This window comes from Rhinichthys klamathensis, unplaced genomic scaffold, assembly GCF_029890125.1.
Source record: "Rhinichthys klamathensis goyatoka isolate OS25496 unplaced genomic scaffold, OSU_Roscu_1.1 h1tg000165l_1, whole genome shotgun sequence".
Lineage (NCBI taxonomy): Eukaryota > Metazoa > Chordata > Actinopteri > Cypriniformes > Leuciscidae > Rhinichthys > Rhinichthys klamathensis.
Window position 1 is genome coordinate 3,685,349 of NW_026606697.1, and position 17,256 is coordinate 3,702,604.

The 17,256-nt window shown below is 38.1% G+C and overlaps 2 protein-coding genes across 3 annotated transcripts in view; both read right to left on the reverse strand.

The window, feature by feature from the left end:
• Positions 1-207: 207 nt before the first annotated feature.
• On the reverse strand, positions 208-4,590 carry znf16l (zinc finger protein 16 like). The gene is made up of 3 exons (XM_056259257.1): positions 3,767-4,590; positions 3,072-3,254; positions 208-1,167 (listed from the first exon to the last, which is right to left on the reverse strand). Exons 1-3 carry the CDS (start codon positions 4,530-4,532, stop codon positions 458-460), a joined length of 1,659 nt encoding a protein of 552 aa, XP_056115232.1. The 5' UTR covers positions 4,533-4,590; the 3' UTR covers positions 208-457.
• A 1,898-nt stretch (positions 4,591-6,488) lies between these two features.
• Positions 6,489-17,256, reverse strand: part of rgs12a (regulator of G protein signaling 12a) — a 45,145-nt gene continuing 34,377 nt past the window's right edge. Inside the window, exons 7-18 of one of the 2 annotated variants that reach the window (XM_056259259.1) lie at positions 17,036-17,179; positions 16,759-16,941; positions 15,568-15,712; positions 14,913-15,001; positions 14,324-14,527; positions 14,138-14,211; positions 13,736-13,862; positions 12,211-12,301; positions 11,796-11,854; positions 11,370-11,484; positions 10,239-10,697; positions 6,489-7,076 (exon numbers count right to left, since the gene is read on the reverse strand). In XM_056259259.1, the coding sequence (XP_056115234.1) occupies positions 6,802-7,076; positions 10,239-10,697; positions 11,370-11,484; positions 11,796-11,854; positions 12,211-12,301; positions 13,736-13,862; positions 14,138-14,211; positions 14,324-14,527; positions 14,913-15,001; positions 15,568-15,712; positions 16,759-16,941; positions 17,036-17,179 (1,965 nt within the window). In that variant the 3' untranslated portion in view covers positions 6,489-6,801. Of the gene's footprint in view, positions 7,077-10,238; positions 10,698-11,369; positions 11,485-11,795; positions 11,855-12,210; positions 12,302-13,735; positions 13,863-14,137; positions 14,212-14,323; positions 14,531-14,912; positions 15,002-15,567; positions 15,713-16,758; positions 16,942-17,035; positions 17,180-17,256 lie in introns of both variants that reach the window. The other variant, XM_056259258.1, reaches the window with a different exon arrangement.

The following is a 17,256-nucleotide window of genomic DNA, read 5'->3' on the forward strand; positions in this document are numbered from 1 at the left end:
TGTGGAAAAGGTCATGTCATATTGAGTCATTATAAATGCATCATTATTTAATTTAACTTAAACGATTGTTAAATTAGTTTTGTAAGGCAGTTAATCTGGCCTTGTGAACCTACTATCTAGTTCTAAACAGAGTAAAAAAATTCTTTACAAAAAAAAAAAGTTTACAAAAAGTCTGAATAAAAAGATGAATTCATCTTGAAGTTGAAGTTTGAAGTTGGAAGATATTATTGCGAAACGTTTCAAAACCGAACATTTAACGAGCAGCAATTTACCGTTAAACATGACTTAAATGAGAAATATGCGCTAAATCATACAGCTTCTTGTTCATGATGAAACCTGATCCTGTCATAGCGACATTTCTCACGTCTTTCTTCGGCCAATCGGGTTTGAAATTGATTCTGAACCAGCAGTTGAGGAAGTAATGGACCACTTTTTGAACAGATCTGTCACCTGGCTATCACCCAGTTTGCACCTTGTCTTCCTGCGCCCACGCTGGACTGTGTCCGCTGGGTAACTGGGTGGCGGGCAGACAGCGATGACTCTTATATGTGCCCAGATGCCTGAAGCTCCGCCCACACTGGTAGCAAGTGTATGGCGTAGCGCCGCTGTGAATGCGCATGTGTGTGTATAAGTTGCCCAGCTCTTTGAACCTGCGACCGCACTGGGGACAGGCGTACGGGCTCTCTCCCGTGTGCACGCGCTGGTGACGCTTCAGTCCGGACAGCACTGGGAAGCCCTTACCGCACTGCGGGCATGGGAAGGGGCTCTGGGCTCCGCTGTGACTGAGGCGGTGGCTCTTGAGACGCGCGGCGTGCCGGAAACGCTCTCCGCACTCGGGACAAACGAAGGGCTTCTCGCCGGTGTGGATGCGCTGGTGCTGCCGCAAGTTTCCCAGATAGTTGAAATGCCGGCCACAGTCGCCGCACTCGTAGCCGCCCTCCACTTTCTTCTCCCGCGCGCCCCTGCCAGCGGCTCCTTCCGGGCCACCCTGAGCTCGTCCCGCCTCGCCCGAGTCGCCCTCCCCGCGAGAGGAAGAACTGCCCGGCGGAGACTGCAGAGCGCTCTCCTCGTGATGCATCAGCTTGACGTGTTCCTCCAGGAAAGAGGAGTCGGGGCAAAGGGTTCCACAGAAGGGGCAGATGAAGGTGTGAGAGGAGAACTGCTGACCTGGAAGAGAGCCACGCGAAATCAATTCATATTTCACAATCACATCAAGAGGATTTAAAGAGGTAGTTCATACAAAAATGAAAATTCTCTCATAGAAGTTCTTCTTCCATAGAACACACTAGGTATTATTATTATTACGGTAACACTTTACAATAAGGTTCAATAGTTAACTACCTTAGTTAACGTGAACTAAGAATGAACAATACTTCTACAGCATTTATTAATCTTAGTTAATATTCATTTCAACATTTACTAATACATTATTAAAATTAAAGGTTGTGTTTGTTAACATTAGTTAATGCATTGTGAACTAACATGAACAGCTGGATTTTTATGAACTAACATTAACAAAGATTAATAAATACTGTGACAAATGTATTGCTCATTGTTAGTTGATACATTATAGACATTTATCAAATATTTCTTTCGTGTACCACTGGTTCCAGAAACATTACGCAGCACAACTGTTTTCAACACTGATAATAAAAAAAATAATATATCTTTCTTGACCAGCAAATCAGCATATTAGAATGATTTCTGAAGGATCATGTGACACTGAAGACTGGAGTAATGATGCTGAAAATTCAGCTTTGCATCACAGGAATAAAAAATTACAATTAAAATGTAATAATATTTCACAATATTACTGCTTTACTGTATTTTAGATTAAATAAATGCAGCCTTGGTGATATATATATATATATTTTTATATCTAACCAACCCCAAACGTTTGAATGGTAGTGTATCCCTTTATGTTACATAAAAGAAAGGAAGTAATATGGATTGGAACATCATGAAGGTGATATATGAATCAACTTTCATGTTTAGACAGAAGCATAAAAACAAGTGATTTTATTTGAAATGCAAATTCCAGGCCATACTGTGAATGATTCACCACTGTATTGTATTCCAGAGAAAATGTGTTATTTTGGATGATGTTAACCAATAACCAAATAGGTATTTAGTTTAGACCATTTAAACAAACTCTCTATCCTCTACTAGGACGTCACATTCGCTTGGAATTAGGGCTGCGTAGTATATCGAAATGATAAAAATATCACATATTATGTACATATCGCGATATGCATATCACAATGGCTTGCGATATCGGAATTAATTTAATAGGCTACTTCAAAACCTTGTGAAAAGTCAAAGTTTTAGGTCGTCCTAAAAACTGTCCATTTCATCAAGAAATTCAAGTAATAAATGGCGTTTTGACGCTCTTAACTGTGATGTGACAGATCGATGGAGTGCCTCGGTTCAGTCTGTTCTTCCACTTTAATACAAGTTACAGCTCGAAAACATGCATGAACATCAGAAGGTATGTGGAAGGATACAGAACAGCTTACAGAAATGAATCATGTCTCATGTAATCTCTCAATCAGTGTTTCAACAGCAGAAAGACATCAATAAAACAGCTTGTGCACAATATGTTAACGTTGTATCTACATTAGGAAAGTTATTCAAAGTTCACAGTTTGTTAGTTAGCTATAAGAACACCAGAGAGGAGCTTATTCACTGTTAATTATATATGTATATTTTTAATACATTTGTTATGAAGATGAGCATTCTTGAAAACTGCATTATGTGCAACTGACTTGTTAACAAACATTTCAAATTTTATTTGAGTGTAATTATTGTATTAGAAAATAAAGTTTGGGCTCTGTTGTTCATTTTAATCTCTAATATCACAGTAATGTACAAGAGAAGAGCGTTCCCTGTGTACAGCCTTAGTCTGGAGATTTATTTCCTTAAGAAAATCCAACTATCGGTAGCAAAATGTTATATTGGTGCATAAAGATCACTTAAATGTTCAGATAAGAGTCAGAAGTGCACAACACACATTTATTCCCAGCTGGTATTGACCTGAAACTGCTATGTTCCCTTTCTTTGAAAACACTGACCTGACTCCATTCTGTCCATACTGTCCTCCGCTGGGCTGCTCCTGTCCTCTCGAGGGGAGCCCTGAGTGTCCAGAGGAAAATGATCAGACACCGACCTCAGACTTCCTCTTCCTCCTTCAGAGTCTTCATTTTCTTCATCCTCATCCACAGGGGGAACGTCCTCGCATTTGGTTTCAGCATCACCTAAAGAAGCAGAGGAGCATATGGATAAATGCATCCCTTACATAATACTATATTTGCACGTATATGCCCACTGCAATGCTTGCGTACTACATGGATGCATGCGGTTTATAGAACTATATGCATCTATATGTATTCTATAATGCATCCATTATATAAATGACATGCATATAGCAATGCATGCATACATGCAAGACACAATGCTTGCATATTATATGCACCAGCATGTAGTAAGCAGCTATGCATATACTACAAAAAATTTATACTATATGCATATTGTATTCATGTATTGTGAAATATATATAATGCATGCATATTACGCTACAATCCATGCAAACTTCACACACCTATATTCATCTAAATACTATAATGCATTCATGCATACTATAACAAGTGTACGGCAATGCATGCAAACAATATGTACACATGTGTAAAATGCAATGCATAAAATATGCAGCTACATGCATAGGCTCCTACTATCCGTGTCCACAAGACTGGATTGAGCAGTAACTTACCTTTAAACTCGGCTGAGTTGAGCTCGACCCCTGCCATCCACTCATAGTCATACAAGCGCTTGCTGGCGGAGGGCAGCATGTTGAAGATGTCCGCGTCCGCGTCCGTGTCCGCGGACCCGCTGTCCGTCCACAGGCTCAGCGACGCGTGCGGCTGCGCGTCAGACCCGAAGGCCTGACTGCTGTGGTCGCTCTCCACTTCAGCAGCGCCCCGCTGGTTCTTATCCTTCATCAGGTAGTCGCAGATGGCGTTGATGTTCTCCTTCTTCACCACGGGCGTCCCGGGTTTGCTTTTCTTCGGGTCGGCGCTGTGTTTCTGGCCCGGTTGGTGCTCTGGTTTCCTGACGTCCAGGGTGCTGGAGTTGGAAACCCTCCCGTCTTTCTCCGTTGACTCCAGCTTGGCCTTCAGGAGGTCGATCTCGTCGGTTTTCTCGCGGAGCTCCATCTTCAGGACTCGGATCCGGACGCCGACCAGTTTGCGTATCTCGGACAGCGCGGACTCGAGCACCACCGTGATGTTTCTGCCCAGGTGCTCCGTGATCTCGGTTACCGAGCACACCAGCTGCTCGTCGGGCTCGAGCTCGGAGAAATCCTCCTCGTCTCGGCTGAAGGAGCCCGCGTTGTCCATGAACGCGCCCTGGGACTCGGAAGACGGGCCTGTTTCCATGTAGCAGTGGTTTCTTTTTCGGCTCATGCTGAAGAGCGCAGGCACGCAGCGCGGATGGGACAGTGTTTTGATCGTGATGGACACCAGATGCACAGACACCATAGAACAACCTGAAGAACTTCCTCTCACCTCGGAAGTTGAGTATGTAAACAGCGCCCTCTATAGAGCCATCCTGTAGAAAAACAGACAGACTAGATACAATGGACAATCCTCCTGAGACCCAGCAATGAGGTTTTTCGGAAAAAAAATCTTTTTCCTGTATTTATATAGCGCTTTCACAGACCTAATGGCCACCAAAGCGCTTTCAAATTTGCCTCACATTCACCCATTCACTCACTCATACACCGACGGCGGTGTCTGCCATGCAAGGCGCCATCCAGCTCGTCGGGAGCAGCTGGGGTTAGGTGTCTTGCTCATGGAAACCTCGACACTTGGTCAGGTGGAACCGGGGATTAAACCACCAACCTTCCGGTTTGTAGACAACCTACAAGAACCACTGAGCCACTGCCGCCACACATTAAGGGGTTTGCAGAGATACCACATGTATGAGGTTTCACCTTGGCTTGACAAGTCCCTCTTGGTCTTTAAAAATGACTGAATGATCAAACCCAGACAGCAACCTATAGTGTCGGCCCGGATGTACACATGTACCAGATGTGGGCCGGATCTGGGCCAACCTCTATGGGGCCAACACTATGTTGCTGTCTGGGAATTTGGCACTCATTATAATACATTATAATATTTTGTAATTATCATTTAAATCTGACTAATTTTCTAATTGTTTGTCAGAAATCAACATCTCAGAAAGAAAAAGAAAAACGTTATGGGGTTTCAGATCAGAATATGACTTTCTGGTACGAAACAGGGCATCGATTTCATACCTGACCTCTAGAGACACCAGAACTCACAATATGTTTATCAGGCATTTTGGAGACATAACAAGTCAATAGAGAAATAAATTATATATCAATATTCTTATGAAATATGAGATAATCTAATGAATACCACATAATTGAACACATTATTGCAGTGTATAGATGCATTGCATTGAAAGAGAATGTCATTTATGTTTACATGCATATTGCATAAAGTAAAATGGTATATCAAATCATTCCGTTATAACATAGTTGAGAGTCATCTTTATATAAAGTTTGGATAAAAAAAAGATTGAAACCTAAAAATTGATTGGTGAATGAAAAACACCATTGTTTTTGCCAATTCATGTCTTTTAATTTTCTTAGTAAATGGGTCCTGGTGTCCTCTACAGAGGACATAGCATAACAGTAAAAAGTATGAAGTGTAATAGTTTTTATGAGGGCATGTAACGATGAACTGGTGTGTGCTTGAAGTAAGCTATTTTAATATTTTATACAAAGTATAAACAGCATAATTTAAAATGACACTTCATATATTTGTCTCATTAAAGACACTATCTGTGCTGTTAAAAATAGTGTGAGCTGCAAAACACAGTATATCAAAGCTAGGAATGAGTCAGGTCTATTTAAGACCAAGCTATTGAATAAAAGAACTCTATAAAAATGCTTTTATTAAACTCATGAACCCCAGTCTGGGAAACCCTGACGTATTGTGATATTTAATGCACTTCATGTTGTTGATAACAAAGAATGGAATATATTTTCTTTCTCTTTGTATTTTTATATCAATATGGTACAAGATTATCCTATTCAAATCAATGTGATAAACGAGTCAGGTCAAAATAACCTAAAAGTAGTCCGATTATATTACCGTAAATGTCTAATTGTTTACATTATAACTACAATTTTTGTCATGTAATTTGGGATCAGTAACCGACTACAATTTGTGAGCATCTACCCAGCAGCACTTGGGTCATAATTTTTTTTTCTTTAAAAGTATACAAATTATTCATGAAGAATATGTTACAACAAACAAATAGTGAGCCCACACACAGACAAAAAATAATCATTTTTAAAATGCATTTTTAATAATCATTCATTTTTGTGGCTTTTATAACCGAGTCCGTGTTAAATAAGACTAGATGTGTTTGCAATAACAAAATTACAATACAAGTCTTGGGAAAAATTACAATTAAAATCCATTTAAAGGAATTTATTGGAATTGTTGCATTAAGTTCCACTCTAACTACTGAGACCATTTGCATTTACCTCCCACTATTAACCAACTAGTTATTCGGATGTGCACTATGACTCCAATCTAACACTGAACACAGAGTTTTCTTTAATTATCATTAAATAAAGAATGGTCGTGAGTTACAAAATATTAATGAGTTACCTCTTCAATCTTAGGTTACATTATTAACATACACAATATTTTCCACATGCACATTTTGGCTCCATATCAGTCTTTGAAAATGTCCAACAAGCAGCTTCCTTCAGACAAACGTTGCTTTATATTGCACTGTGTCGCTCTCGTTGACTTCCAGCACCCCACTGAGGGGACGGGACGCTTCTGTGGAGGGGTGAATGCCATTTCTCATTTTGCTCTGGCACTGGCGAAGCTCGGCTTTGTAACCCTCGAAGCTGTCCTCCAGAGTGACCCCCTCCACACCGAGCCCCCTGTCCCGCACAGAGGAGTCCACTTGGGATGTTGAGGAGGGGTGCTGCTTATTGACCGCTGAAGAAGTGCACGAGCTTCCTTCCTCTGTACCTGGAGAAAAGTTTGCAAACAAGTCAGCAAAGCACAGATAAAGAAATATACAGAGGGAACGTGGGAACGGGGAACCAGAAGAATCTGATTGTTGTATTCAAGCTAAATGAAAGTAAGGTTTAGGTTGGATTTTCAACTTGATTTTGTGGCACGATTATCACATCCTCATTTAGTTCAGACCAAGGAAATGCTCTGGAATATATACAAGGTTAAAATAAATAAATATACACCTAATAAAGTTCAAATTAATTATGAGACAGCATGTTATAGGATAATAACGATAATTAGGAAAAATGGCCAATCGTTTTATTATTTACTACGAAAACTTGATGACTGTGAGTGAGGAACATTAATTTGACATTGACACCAAACCACAAGGTGGCAGTATGTCCCCATTAGTTTTTAAATAAATCAATCAATCAAAACTCAGCCCAAAAATAATCTGAAAATAATGTCAGGATGGTGTCATTACTTTATTAATGATAAAAAAATAATTACAATAAATGTTTTTATTGTTATGTGTATTATATAAATATAGAGTGGTGCAGGGGTGACGTAATTTTGTAGACCAAAACCTGGAAGCGAGTTAAAGGGGCTTTAAAATCAGTATTTTTTTTTATTTTTTTTTTTTAAATGGGGTTTTGGTTAAATGCTTGAAATTAGGTCTGTGGTGAACACAAGCTCAAGATATTTTTACGTTTTATTCTTTTGATTTTGTCTTGAAAAAGGCGACTAAATGGGACTACAGTACAGAGGTTGTCGGAGACATTAAACGTCATCAGCCGAGCAGGTAAACTCCGCTTTCACTTTTTTATTATTTTTAAAACTTTTTTATTATAACTCGAACTTAAGAAAAAAAATATATATATATATTTATCTTTTCCATCTAAACTGATTATATCAAAGACTGAAAGAGTTGTCGGAAGCTTCGTGATGGCGGTGTAACTTAGTTTGTTTATAGCCTACGTTTAGCTTTTGGCTTCTGCCGATTGTATTTACACTTCAAACTTCACAAAAGTTGTGTTCATTGGTTAAGATTATCACGATGAACAAAATGTGTAAGAATCATAAACTTTTGTGAAGTCACAGACCTTATTCTCTGCAGCAATCCAAAAGCCAATGGAAAAATCCTATTGGGTTTTTGTCGAGGGAACCAGGGTGATGCTGACTTCCGGGTTGGCCTACAAAAATACGTCATCCCTGCACCACTCTTTTGAAGAATGACCGGTTTAGTAAAATTTTATTACTACAAAAAAATAAGAAGAGTTAGAATAAGGTGTGTTGAGAGGAGCATTTCTAGTTTATGTTCATTGGAAACAGGCAAATGATGTAGATGGCAGAGCTTATAGGTTACTTTTCATGCAGTGAAATCTTATTTTAGCAGCTTTGATAGGTTGGTAATATTATTTTTGTGCAAAAACATGCTGTACACCATATCAGAAATGTTTGATTATTATAGGATAAATGCTATGTTACCAATAATGCTTGGAGGTATCTGACTGGTTTCAGATCAGCTGTAGATTAGTAATCTGAATCAACAACAAGGCTCCAGTATGACTTTCAAATGCAATCGATACAAGTATGAATGAAAAAAAGAAAAGGAAAAAAGCTATATAGAAAGTTAAGATGCCAAAAAGTAAAGAATGGAGCATAAAGAAACATGATTACACCAGGATAGATGAAATTGAACAGAAGTGTAGGGATGTCACACAAGATCACAAGCAAGTCTAGTCTGATTTTTCTATCATTTATTAGATATGATCAGATTCACACAGAATCAACATGATCAACTACAAAGGAAACAGGATGGCAGGAAAATCAACAATCAATGTAGGCTATAGCGTGAATCTGAAATGCAGCTTTGTTGAATGGCACTTTAGGCAATGATGATTAGATGGGTAGAGACACATTTGCACAGCTTGTATCAAAAGGAAAAGTAAAAAAGATAGAACAAAAACTATAAGAGACAGTTTTTAAATGATTATTTACAACCCTCTGAAACACTGTAAGCAGCACAGTCTTTGTATTGTAGTCTTTGATATACATTACAGCATGATCTATATGGTGTCTTATTTTGGGATGCGTCAAAACATGGAAGACAAATGAATGTCTTGTTAATTTAAAGCTTTCAACACATTACATAGTCCACAGTTACAAATAAATGAGCTCTGAGCTGAATTGCATAGCATAATACTCATACTATTTCTGTATTAAATAACATGTATACTGTGTGCATAGTATGCACATTTTCTACAAACACAGATTGGCCAGATGCCCTACTAGATTTGATAAATGTAGGGTAGAACAGAATGCACTGCAGTGCATAGAACACTATATCCCACAATGCAATGCAATCTAACCCTTTATCTGATAAAAGAACTGCAAGATAACCATATTTTGTGTGTTTATAACTCATTGAATTTTTTCTTGTAATTAGGTCATGTTACAATGATGGTTATGTGCATAATCCATATCGTTTCACATGCTATTCTTAAAGAAACATCAGGCAGTTTATAGTGCATAACTGATGTATGCAGTACTTCATTTCAATAACAGCTACACTATCATTCAAAAGTTTGGGGTCAAAACCTTTTTTTAAATTATCAAATTGATCAAAAGTGACTGTAAAGACATTTGTAATATTACAAAAGGATTTCTATAAAAATATTGAGCAGCACAATTTTTTTATGCTGATAGTATGAAATGTCGATTAGGCAGCAAATCAGCATGATTTCTGAAGGATCATGTGACACTGAAAACTGGCGTAATGATGCTGAAAATTCAGCTTTGATCACAGGAATAAATTATATTTTAAAATATATTCAAATACAAAAATAGCCATTTTAAATTGTAATAATATTTCCAAACATTACTGTTTTTACTATATTTTTTATCAAATAAATGCAGCCTTGATGAGCAGAAGAGACTTCTTTCAAAAACACACAAAAATAACTTGCATACCCCAAACTTTTCAACAGAAGTGTATGTAATTGTGAATATGATATTAGCGAGATCAACACTATCAAGTGTATGTCAGTCTGAGTCTCGTCAGATGAATTTGGGATGTGTGTTTTTAATACTACACTACTGCATTCAGACATGCCACCCACCACACGCTCACACACACAGCGACACTCACGGCTAGTCAGGCGGAAGAAATACCTGGGCTGGGCCGCTTGTGAACGCATGCCGGCGGAGTGAAGTCGGCCTCAGGTAGACTGCCCTCATAAGGAGGCGGAGAGATCGGTGGAGACGGAAGCAGAGTGGAGTTAGGGCTGGTGATGTCCCCCTCCCCCACCAGAGTCAGATCGCCCAGCCCTTCCTCCTCCGGGCCCTGGGGACCAGTGGGGCGTAGGATAGGGGAGAGTGGGGTGATGAAAGGGAGCGAGTCAGGGCTGGGTGCACGGGGGTGTCCGTTAGAGGAGCTGGGTTTAGGGGGTTGGGGGTTTGTGGTGGTGTGGCCGGGTTTATGGGAGGTGGGGGTCGAGCAGGCAGGAGGTTGGGGTTCGGGATCAGGATTCACACGGAGAAAGTCGGGAAGCACGAGATCTTCTTTTCTCAGCAAGCCTCTCTGGTCATCGACGCGACTGCTCTGGGCACGACTCAACAACTCGAAAAATTCTAGAAAAGAAGAGTGATTTAGACTAGTAAACAGTCACCATTATAGCATGCAACCCACATAAACTTAAGCCGAAAGTCAAAACATGGTACAGTTTCTTGACCCAAAAAGTATTGGGACATTTCTGCCACTTAAATTTTTTTTTTTTTTTTTTTTTAGATTTAAAAAAATAAAATAATATATATATATATATATATTTCTCTTTTTTTAATATATATATATATATAGTAAAAATAGATATAAATTGAATATATATATATATATATATATATAATGTTGTTATTGTTAACTAAAACTATTACAAATATTTTGTCAATTTAAATAATATTGAAATAAAATAAAAATATATAAATTGAAGTACTAAAATGACAAATTAAAACTAAAATAAATTAAAACAAGACTCATTTTAAAAAGTTACAAAAACAAACTTAAGTTTAAATAAAAACTAAAACTATAAAAAGCCTAATTCAAAATATGAATAAATACTATAATGATATAAAAATACAAAATATAACAATGGAAAAAATAAACCATTTTAAAGAAAGAATACTCTTTTCAAACTAAACAGTGGGGCAAACACATTTGTAGATGTGACTTAAATTCTTAAATACCTTTTGACAAAAACAATAGACATAATAACACTGAAAAGTCAGCAAAAAGTGTAAAATAAGTACCTTCTGCTTCATCTATATGATTCTTTTTCCCTTTCTTCCTCTCTGACGCAGCTGTCCGGGGATGCTTGTCTTCGGCATCTCCTTTCAACGGTTTCCCTGCTGAGATGTCGTCTCTCTGGCAATGCAGCAAAGACAGATGTAGGACGACTTGAGTATTTGGCTGAATGTTTTACAGACTGACATGTTCATGAAGGTTTTATTTCCCTTTATAAAATAGGAATTTTGTCTGAACACTGGAAAAATCCGTTAGCATGCATGTACCCACAAGTTCATGCTCAGCACATCCATACATGTTTAGAGTTAGTAATATACAGAGAATGTTGTAAATGCATGTAAAGTATATTGGATGAATCAACATGTGGGTATTTAGAGGAACGAAGCAGACAGGACATCTCACACTATCACATTTACTGATGTCACTCTCACCTCTCTTAGGAGACCTTTCTTGGCAGCTGGTGTTTTGGAGTTGAGTGTTTTAGACTTGTCTGGTGAAGAAATACAACAAAACAATTACACAAAGGAATGTTGAAATGACCTTGAACACAATTACTTGATATTATCACGGAGAAGTGGGAAAGTAAATAGTGCACAAGGCCATGCATGTGTGTGTGTGTGGTTCAGGCATTCCCTACGTTATGAGGAACAAATGCCCCCACAAGGATATTAATACCAATAATTTGTTACTTTGTGGGAAAATGTTTTGATCCCCATGAGGAAACAGCTCATAAATCATACGAAATATATATTTTTTTATGTAAAAATGCAGAAAAATGTCTGTGATGGGTAGGTTTAGGAGATAGAATATACAGTTTGTACAGTATAAAAATCATTGTGTGTGTACCTTTGGCTGGATCAGCCCTCTCCAATACAACTCGTAGACCATCAAGATTTGATATGGGCACTCCAAGATCCAGAATCTCTGTCTCGCCACTCTAAAAATGTAAAAAATGTAGCATTAGCCTAGCCTCTAGAATGTGACAACTTTACAAACTAATTTTGCAGTTACTGATTCTTTGACACATACAGGTTAAAGTTCTAGAAGGAATGTTCCCGTTTCAGTACAATATAAGCTCTAAAAGACTGTTGCATACTCTTGATTACCACAGAAAATAATTTCTATGCATATCTCAGTCAAACAAAATGGTGTGTATAGTAATAGACTTTTACTTTTATTTTTTAGAATGTCATGTCATGCACAAGACACTGCAAAAAACACAAGCACAACGGTCAAACACCTCCGTCTACCATGTTTACATGGTAAAACAATGGAATAGTAGCACAGTGGAATGGAAAAGCGCATTCTATCTGACAGAAGAGTCAATAGCATTCACGCACGACTTTCAAAAAAATAGTAAAGAAGTTTTGTTGTTGTTGTTTCTCTGACTACACACTCCGGGATCCACCCAAAACAGTCTTGCGACCCACTTTTGGGTCCCATCAGTTGAGAAACGCTGCTTTATACTCCTGTCCATAATGCATGTTAACACGAGACCACTGATAAAATTGCTTAATTACCTTGTCTGTGTACAATTACAGTTGATATTTTTTTAAATCCTGTCATTATTATATGATATAACTATCCACAAAGTACTGTTTAAATGAGCAAACTGCATTCACAAAAATGATGATAATGCAAGACTCAACAGCCTGAACAATATTCCCATAGCTAAAATGAATATTTAGACATCTCTATAGCATAAATAACACACAATTTTGTTTGGAAGAATTTAAATAAGCACTTGAACAAAAATACAAGCTGCACATTTCACATCTTCTGGAATGTCTTGCACCATCAAACACCGTTTTTGCTTTTTTTACTTTGCTGTTAGCATCTGCCGACTGCTACTATATCTGTAGTTTTAGCTATGCCCCACATTCACATAGATCTTCTTCTATGCTTTTGAAGGTTAATGCTAAACGTCTGTGCTAAGCGATCTAACTAAAAGCTTCATAGACCACTGGCTAAAAATAAACTAGCTTTCATGCTAGCTGGGAAGTGGCTTTGTTTTCAAGCCAGTGCAGTCGTTCCTCTCTGCTTAGCGCTGTTATCCATTAACTTCTAAAAGATGGCTCAGATGAGCACGGTTTAACATTTAAGAGGGGGAAAACGACCACATAACTCCACACCCTATGACACTGAACCAGCTGCGTGTACATTTCACACCAGGAAATCCTGATGTTTTAAATTTGCCATAACATTATAAAAATGTCTCCTAAATTAGATGAGACATTTTTGGATCATTGCCCTTTTTGGATTATTAAGACTGAATTTAAATCTGTACCAACAGTGTGCACTGTGTGCAACGCAAAAATATACAACGTATCGTACCAACCATATGTGTAATTGGTCACAGCCAATCACTTACTATTCTGGCCACCAAATCGCCAAGGTGGAGTCCATACTTGGCAACCACAGGACGCAGAACCTCAGTCACAGGTTTTGTGGGTTTTGCTTTCAACCCAACCGATCTGTTAATGGGTACCAGGTCCAGTCTGAAAATAGAAAAGAGGGTGGATTTATTTATAGTCTAGCGCCAACCACAAGACATTTGTTTGATAGTCTTTCTACATTTGGTCCTCTTAGAGAAAACAGATTGTGCTGGTATTGAAGACGACTTCCTACTGAATATAAAAGTCTAAATAACAGAACTCCATTTGGGTGCAAATATTCGAGTCAGTAAATGTTCAGGGATAATCATGAACTTTCAACCGAGCATTAGAGTTTTCCAGATCGTGTGTAAGAGAGAGATGATAATAATAAAATGTACCTGAACAAAGTGCGTTTCTCAAGACGAAGTTCTCGGGAGCTGAGGGTATTACTATCTTGGTCCAACACCAAAGGCTAAGAAGGGAACAATGGGAGGGGGGAAAGGGAAATCACTGACAAAGCTCAAGTTTAGCATTCACAGTATAACTAAAGGAGACATTATAAAGCTTGTGAAGGGTCTCTCTACCTTCTCTCCTCCAGTGAGGAAGAGGTCGACAGCAGCCAGGTTAATGTGCTGTTTTTGACAGAGCTCTAGCAGCACCTGTCTGATGGAGGCGCCCTGTCGTAGAGGAATGGAGCAGCTTGAGCCGTCGGGCAGGATTACTGTACACGTCCTGCTGCATCGATCTTTGTCCTTTTCCCAAACAGAACCCGAACGTCTCAGCTCACACTGCTTTACACATACAAAAAATTATAAAAAAAACACCCAGAGAAGCAAAAACATTGGTTTGTTCATGTGCCAAATTGCTATGCTGCCTGGCAACTGTAAACAGCCTATAGTTAGTTTAATGAAACATATTATGTCATATTAGTAGTGGAAAAATTGTCTATTCATATTTTTATTAAAGGAACACAAAATAATGTTTTGTTTATGTTGCACTAAGAACACCCCCATTACCTGTGGTAAAATCACAGTCATGTACGATCACAATTCTTGCTTTGATTTGCTGAAAAGGCCTCCCCTTGCATGTCTAATGGCTAAGTATTTTTGTAACTCCCTAGTGTTCTTAATAGTGCACTCCTAAACTCCCTAATGTAACTCCCAATCCTCTTACCTCATTCTTTCCTCCGGAACAGGTAGTGTTGAGCTCTTGACTCGCACCAGAAGACAGTGAACCCTGAGACTCTCTCCGCCCATTACAGTCTGTCCACACATATGGATAACCAATCACAACATAGCAAATGTCATATATTACATTTAGAAAGTCTGGGTCTGGGACAAAATCTGTACATTAAAGGCATTAGAAATAATAAATGAGGAAGATATTTTAGTAGGATGAATGTTTATGAAAAACCAAAACATGCTTTTCCTGCACATTTTAAAGTGACAAAAAGAAAGAAGCTGAAATATGTTTTTCATAAAAATCAACCCCACGGAACCCCCAAGTTCTTGAAGTTGAAAAAAACACATAAATAGATGTGTGCACATTGAATAAGCTGACAGGACATCATTAAATACATTCACATCCAATTCAACATGTACCGGTAATAGGGAAAAAATAAAGCTCAAGTTTTGTAAAACTGTTTATGATGTTTTCCTTTCAAAAGAACACTTTTTAAAGCGTTTACATGCCTTAAATGCAATCTTATTAAGCATGATCAGTATAAGTACTCATTGCTACATCAACAGCAGACTGGGTCAGATCTACGAAAATATAAGATGTTATGAATACAAGAAATAAAATCATGATACATTGTTTTGAAACTCACTGTAAGGTAAATCTGGGGCTTCTCTTTTCTTTTGTCCTTTCCCAATACTTGGATATCTGTACCGGGAGAAGAAGCCATTTTTCTTATCAGAGTGTTTCTCTCTAAGGTCATCACTTGATCTGCCTGTTTTGGGCTTCTTATTTTCCTGTAAAACAACATGACACAATTAGACGGAACACCATAGCAGTGAATCAGGCTATAGGAAATGTCAGTATACTTAACGTCCAATAAATGCTTTATAGCAAGAAAATAAGCAGTGGGCAGTATGGCCAAAATGTTATACCATGGAATATTTTATAATATTATTTTATATTAAGGTAAATGTATATACCAAAATGTAGTTATTTTTCCTGGAAGTTAAATAAAATGGTTTTAATTAATGATATTTTCATATTAAAAGGTTTCACTCTTTGTCTCTGTGTGACTGTGTGGATGAATATGGTTATCCACTGCTCATAAAACATTCACAACTAGACTTCAGAGATATAAGCACTTTAGATGGAAAGGATCTCAAGCTGACTAGCTGAAGACGTTACTGTAGCTTTATCCATGGACACGGTACTTAAAACGGTACTTACTTAAAGATTTTTATTCCAGCACAGCGCTACAACAACCATAATAAATTGACCCTTCACAATAGATAATACTTTACAATTAACTCTGTTAGAGCTACATATGGCAGTTTATCTGTTCAATAAAATACCTTTCTCACCTGTTGAGTAATAAAAATGCCATCTCCATGTCGCTTTTGCTCTCCATCTCTGAAATGCCAAGAGTAGCCGGAGCAACTTTTCTCTATTTACGTATATTACAAGACAGGCGAGTGACATATGTACGCAATTTTCCACAAAAAAACATCCTGCCGTCTCTAAAATATAAACACTTACCATAATAGTGAATCAGAGTAAGACAAAAACACGTTTTGGAAGAAGAATTTATGGTGTATTGACTCATTTAAATTTAGTTAATTATGGACAAAAAAGTTGTATAATGTACCTTTAATATTAATAGTTTTATGGATTTGATATTATTATTTAATATTATTTTAATATATTTGTAAAAATTATGTAGCGATGCATTAACACAGCAAAAGGTAATGTTGCTTGGCATCCGTAGACAACTAATAAAAATTGTTTTTCACATTACTCACAAACCTTCCTTGAGTAATTGTTGCTGTAGTGAGATTAGTACCTTTTTAGGTGTGGAGAATGTGGAACGGTCAGAGTTCAAGCTGTGCTTGGAGGGGGCGGGACTACATGGGATTGGGCAGGGGTCAGGGAGAGGTCGGCCTTCTACCTCAGCCATCATACACTCCTGATAGAGAGTGGACTTCAGGAACCGAGCATAACTGTCCATCTTCATCAGGTTAAAGATCTGCAGGGACGGATCAAGGTTTAAGAAGGTTATTCTTGATTGCCAAACAATGACAACTGTGAATGTGAGAGTTTAATCATGTGTGTACATCGACCTGTAGCTGCGGCTGTTTGAACATGTTAGGCTGTGGAGCCGTCAGGACGTCGTCAGCAAGTTGAGCTTGACTATCGATGTTCACCGGCATAGTAGCTTTACTTGAGAGGAAACGACTGTAGATCTCTTTGGCCTTCTGGGACAGCTAAAAAACATCAAAAATATGATTAAAATAAGATAAAAACCTATTGACCTGTATGCTCATAAGTGTGAGTAACTGAT

Excerpts from the sequence above, each read along its gene's own strand:
- znf16l (XM_056259257.1), bottom strand. The coding sequence starts at position 4,532 with ATGGTGTCTGTGCATCTGGTGTCCATCACGATCAAAACACTGTCCCAT. Across the intron at positions 3,255-3,766 it reads CAACTCAGCCGAGTTTAAAG|GTGATGCTGAAACCAAATGC; the intron begins GTAAGTTACTGC and ends CTGCTTCTTTAG. Across the intron at positions 1,168-3,071 it reads TATGGACAGAATGGAGTCAG|GTCAGCAGTTCTCCTCTCAC; the intron begins GTCAGTGTTTTC and ends GCTCTCTTCCAG.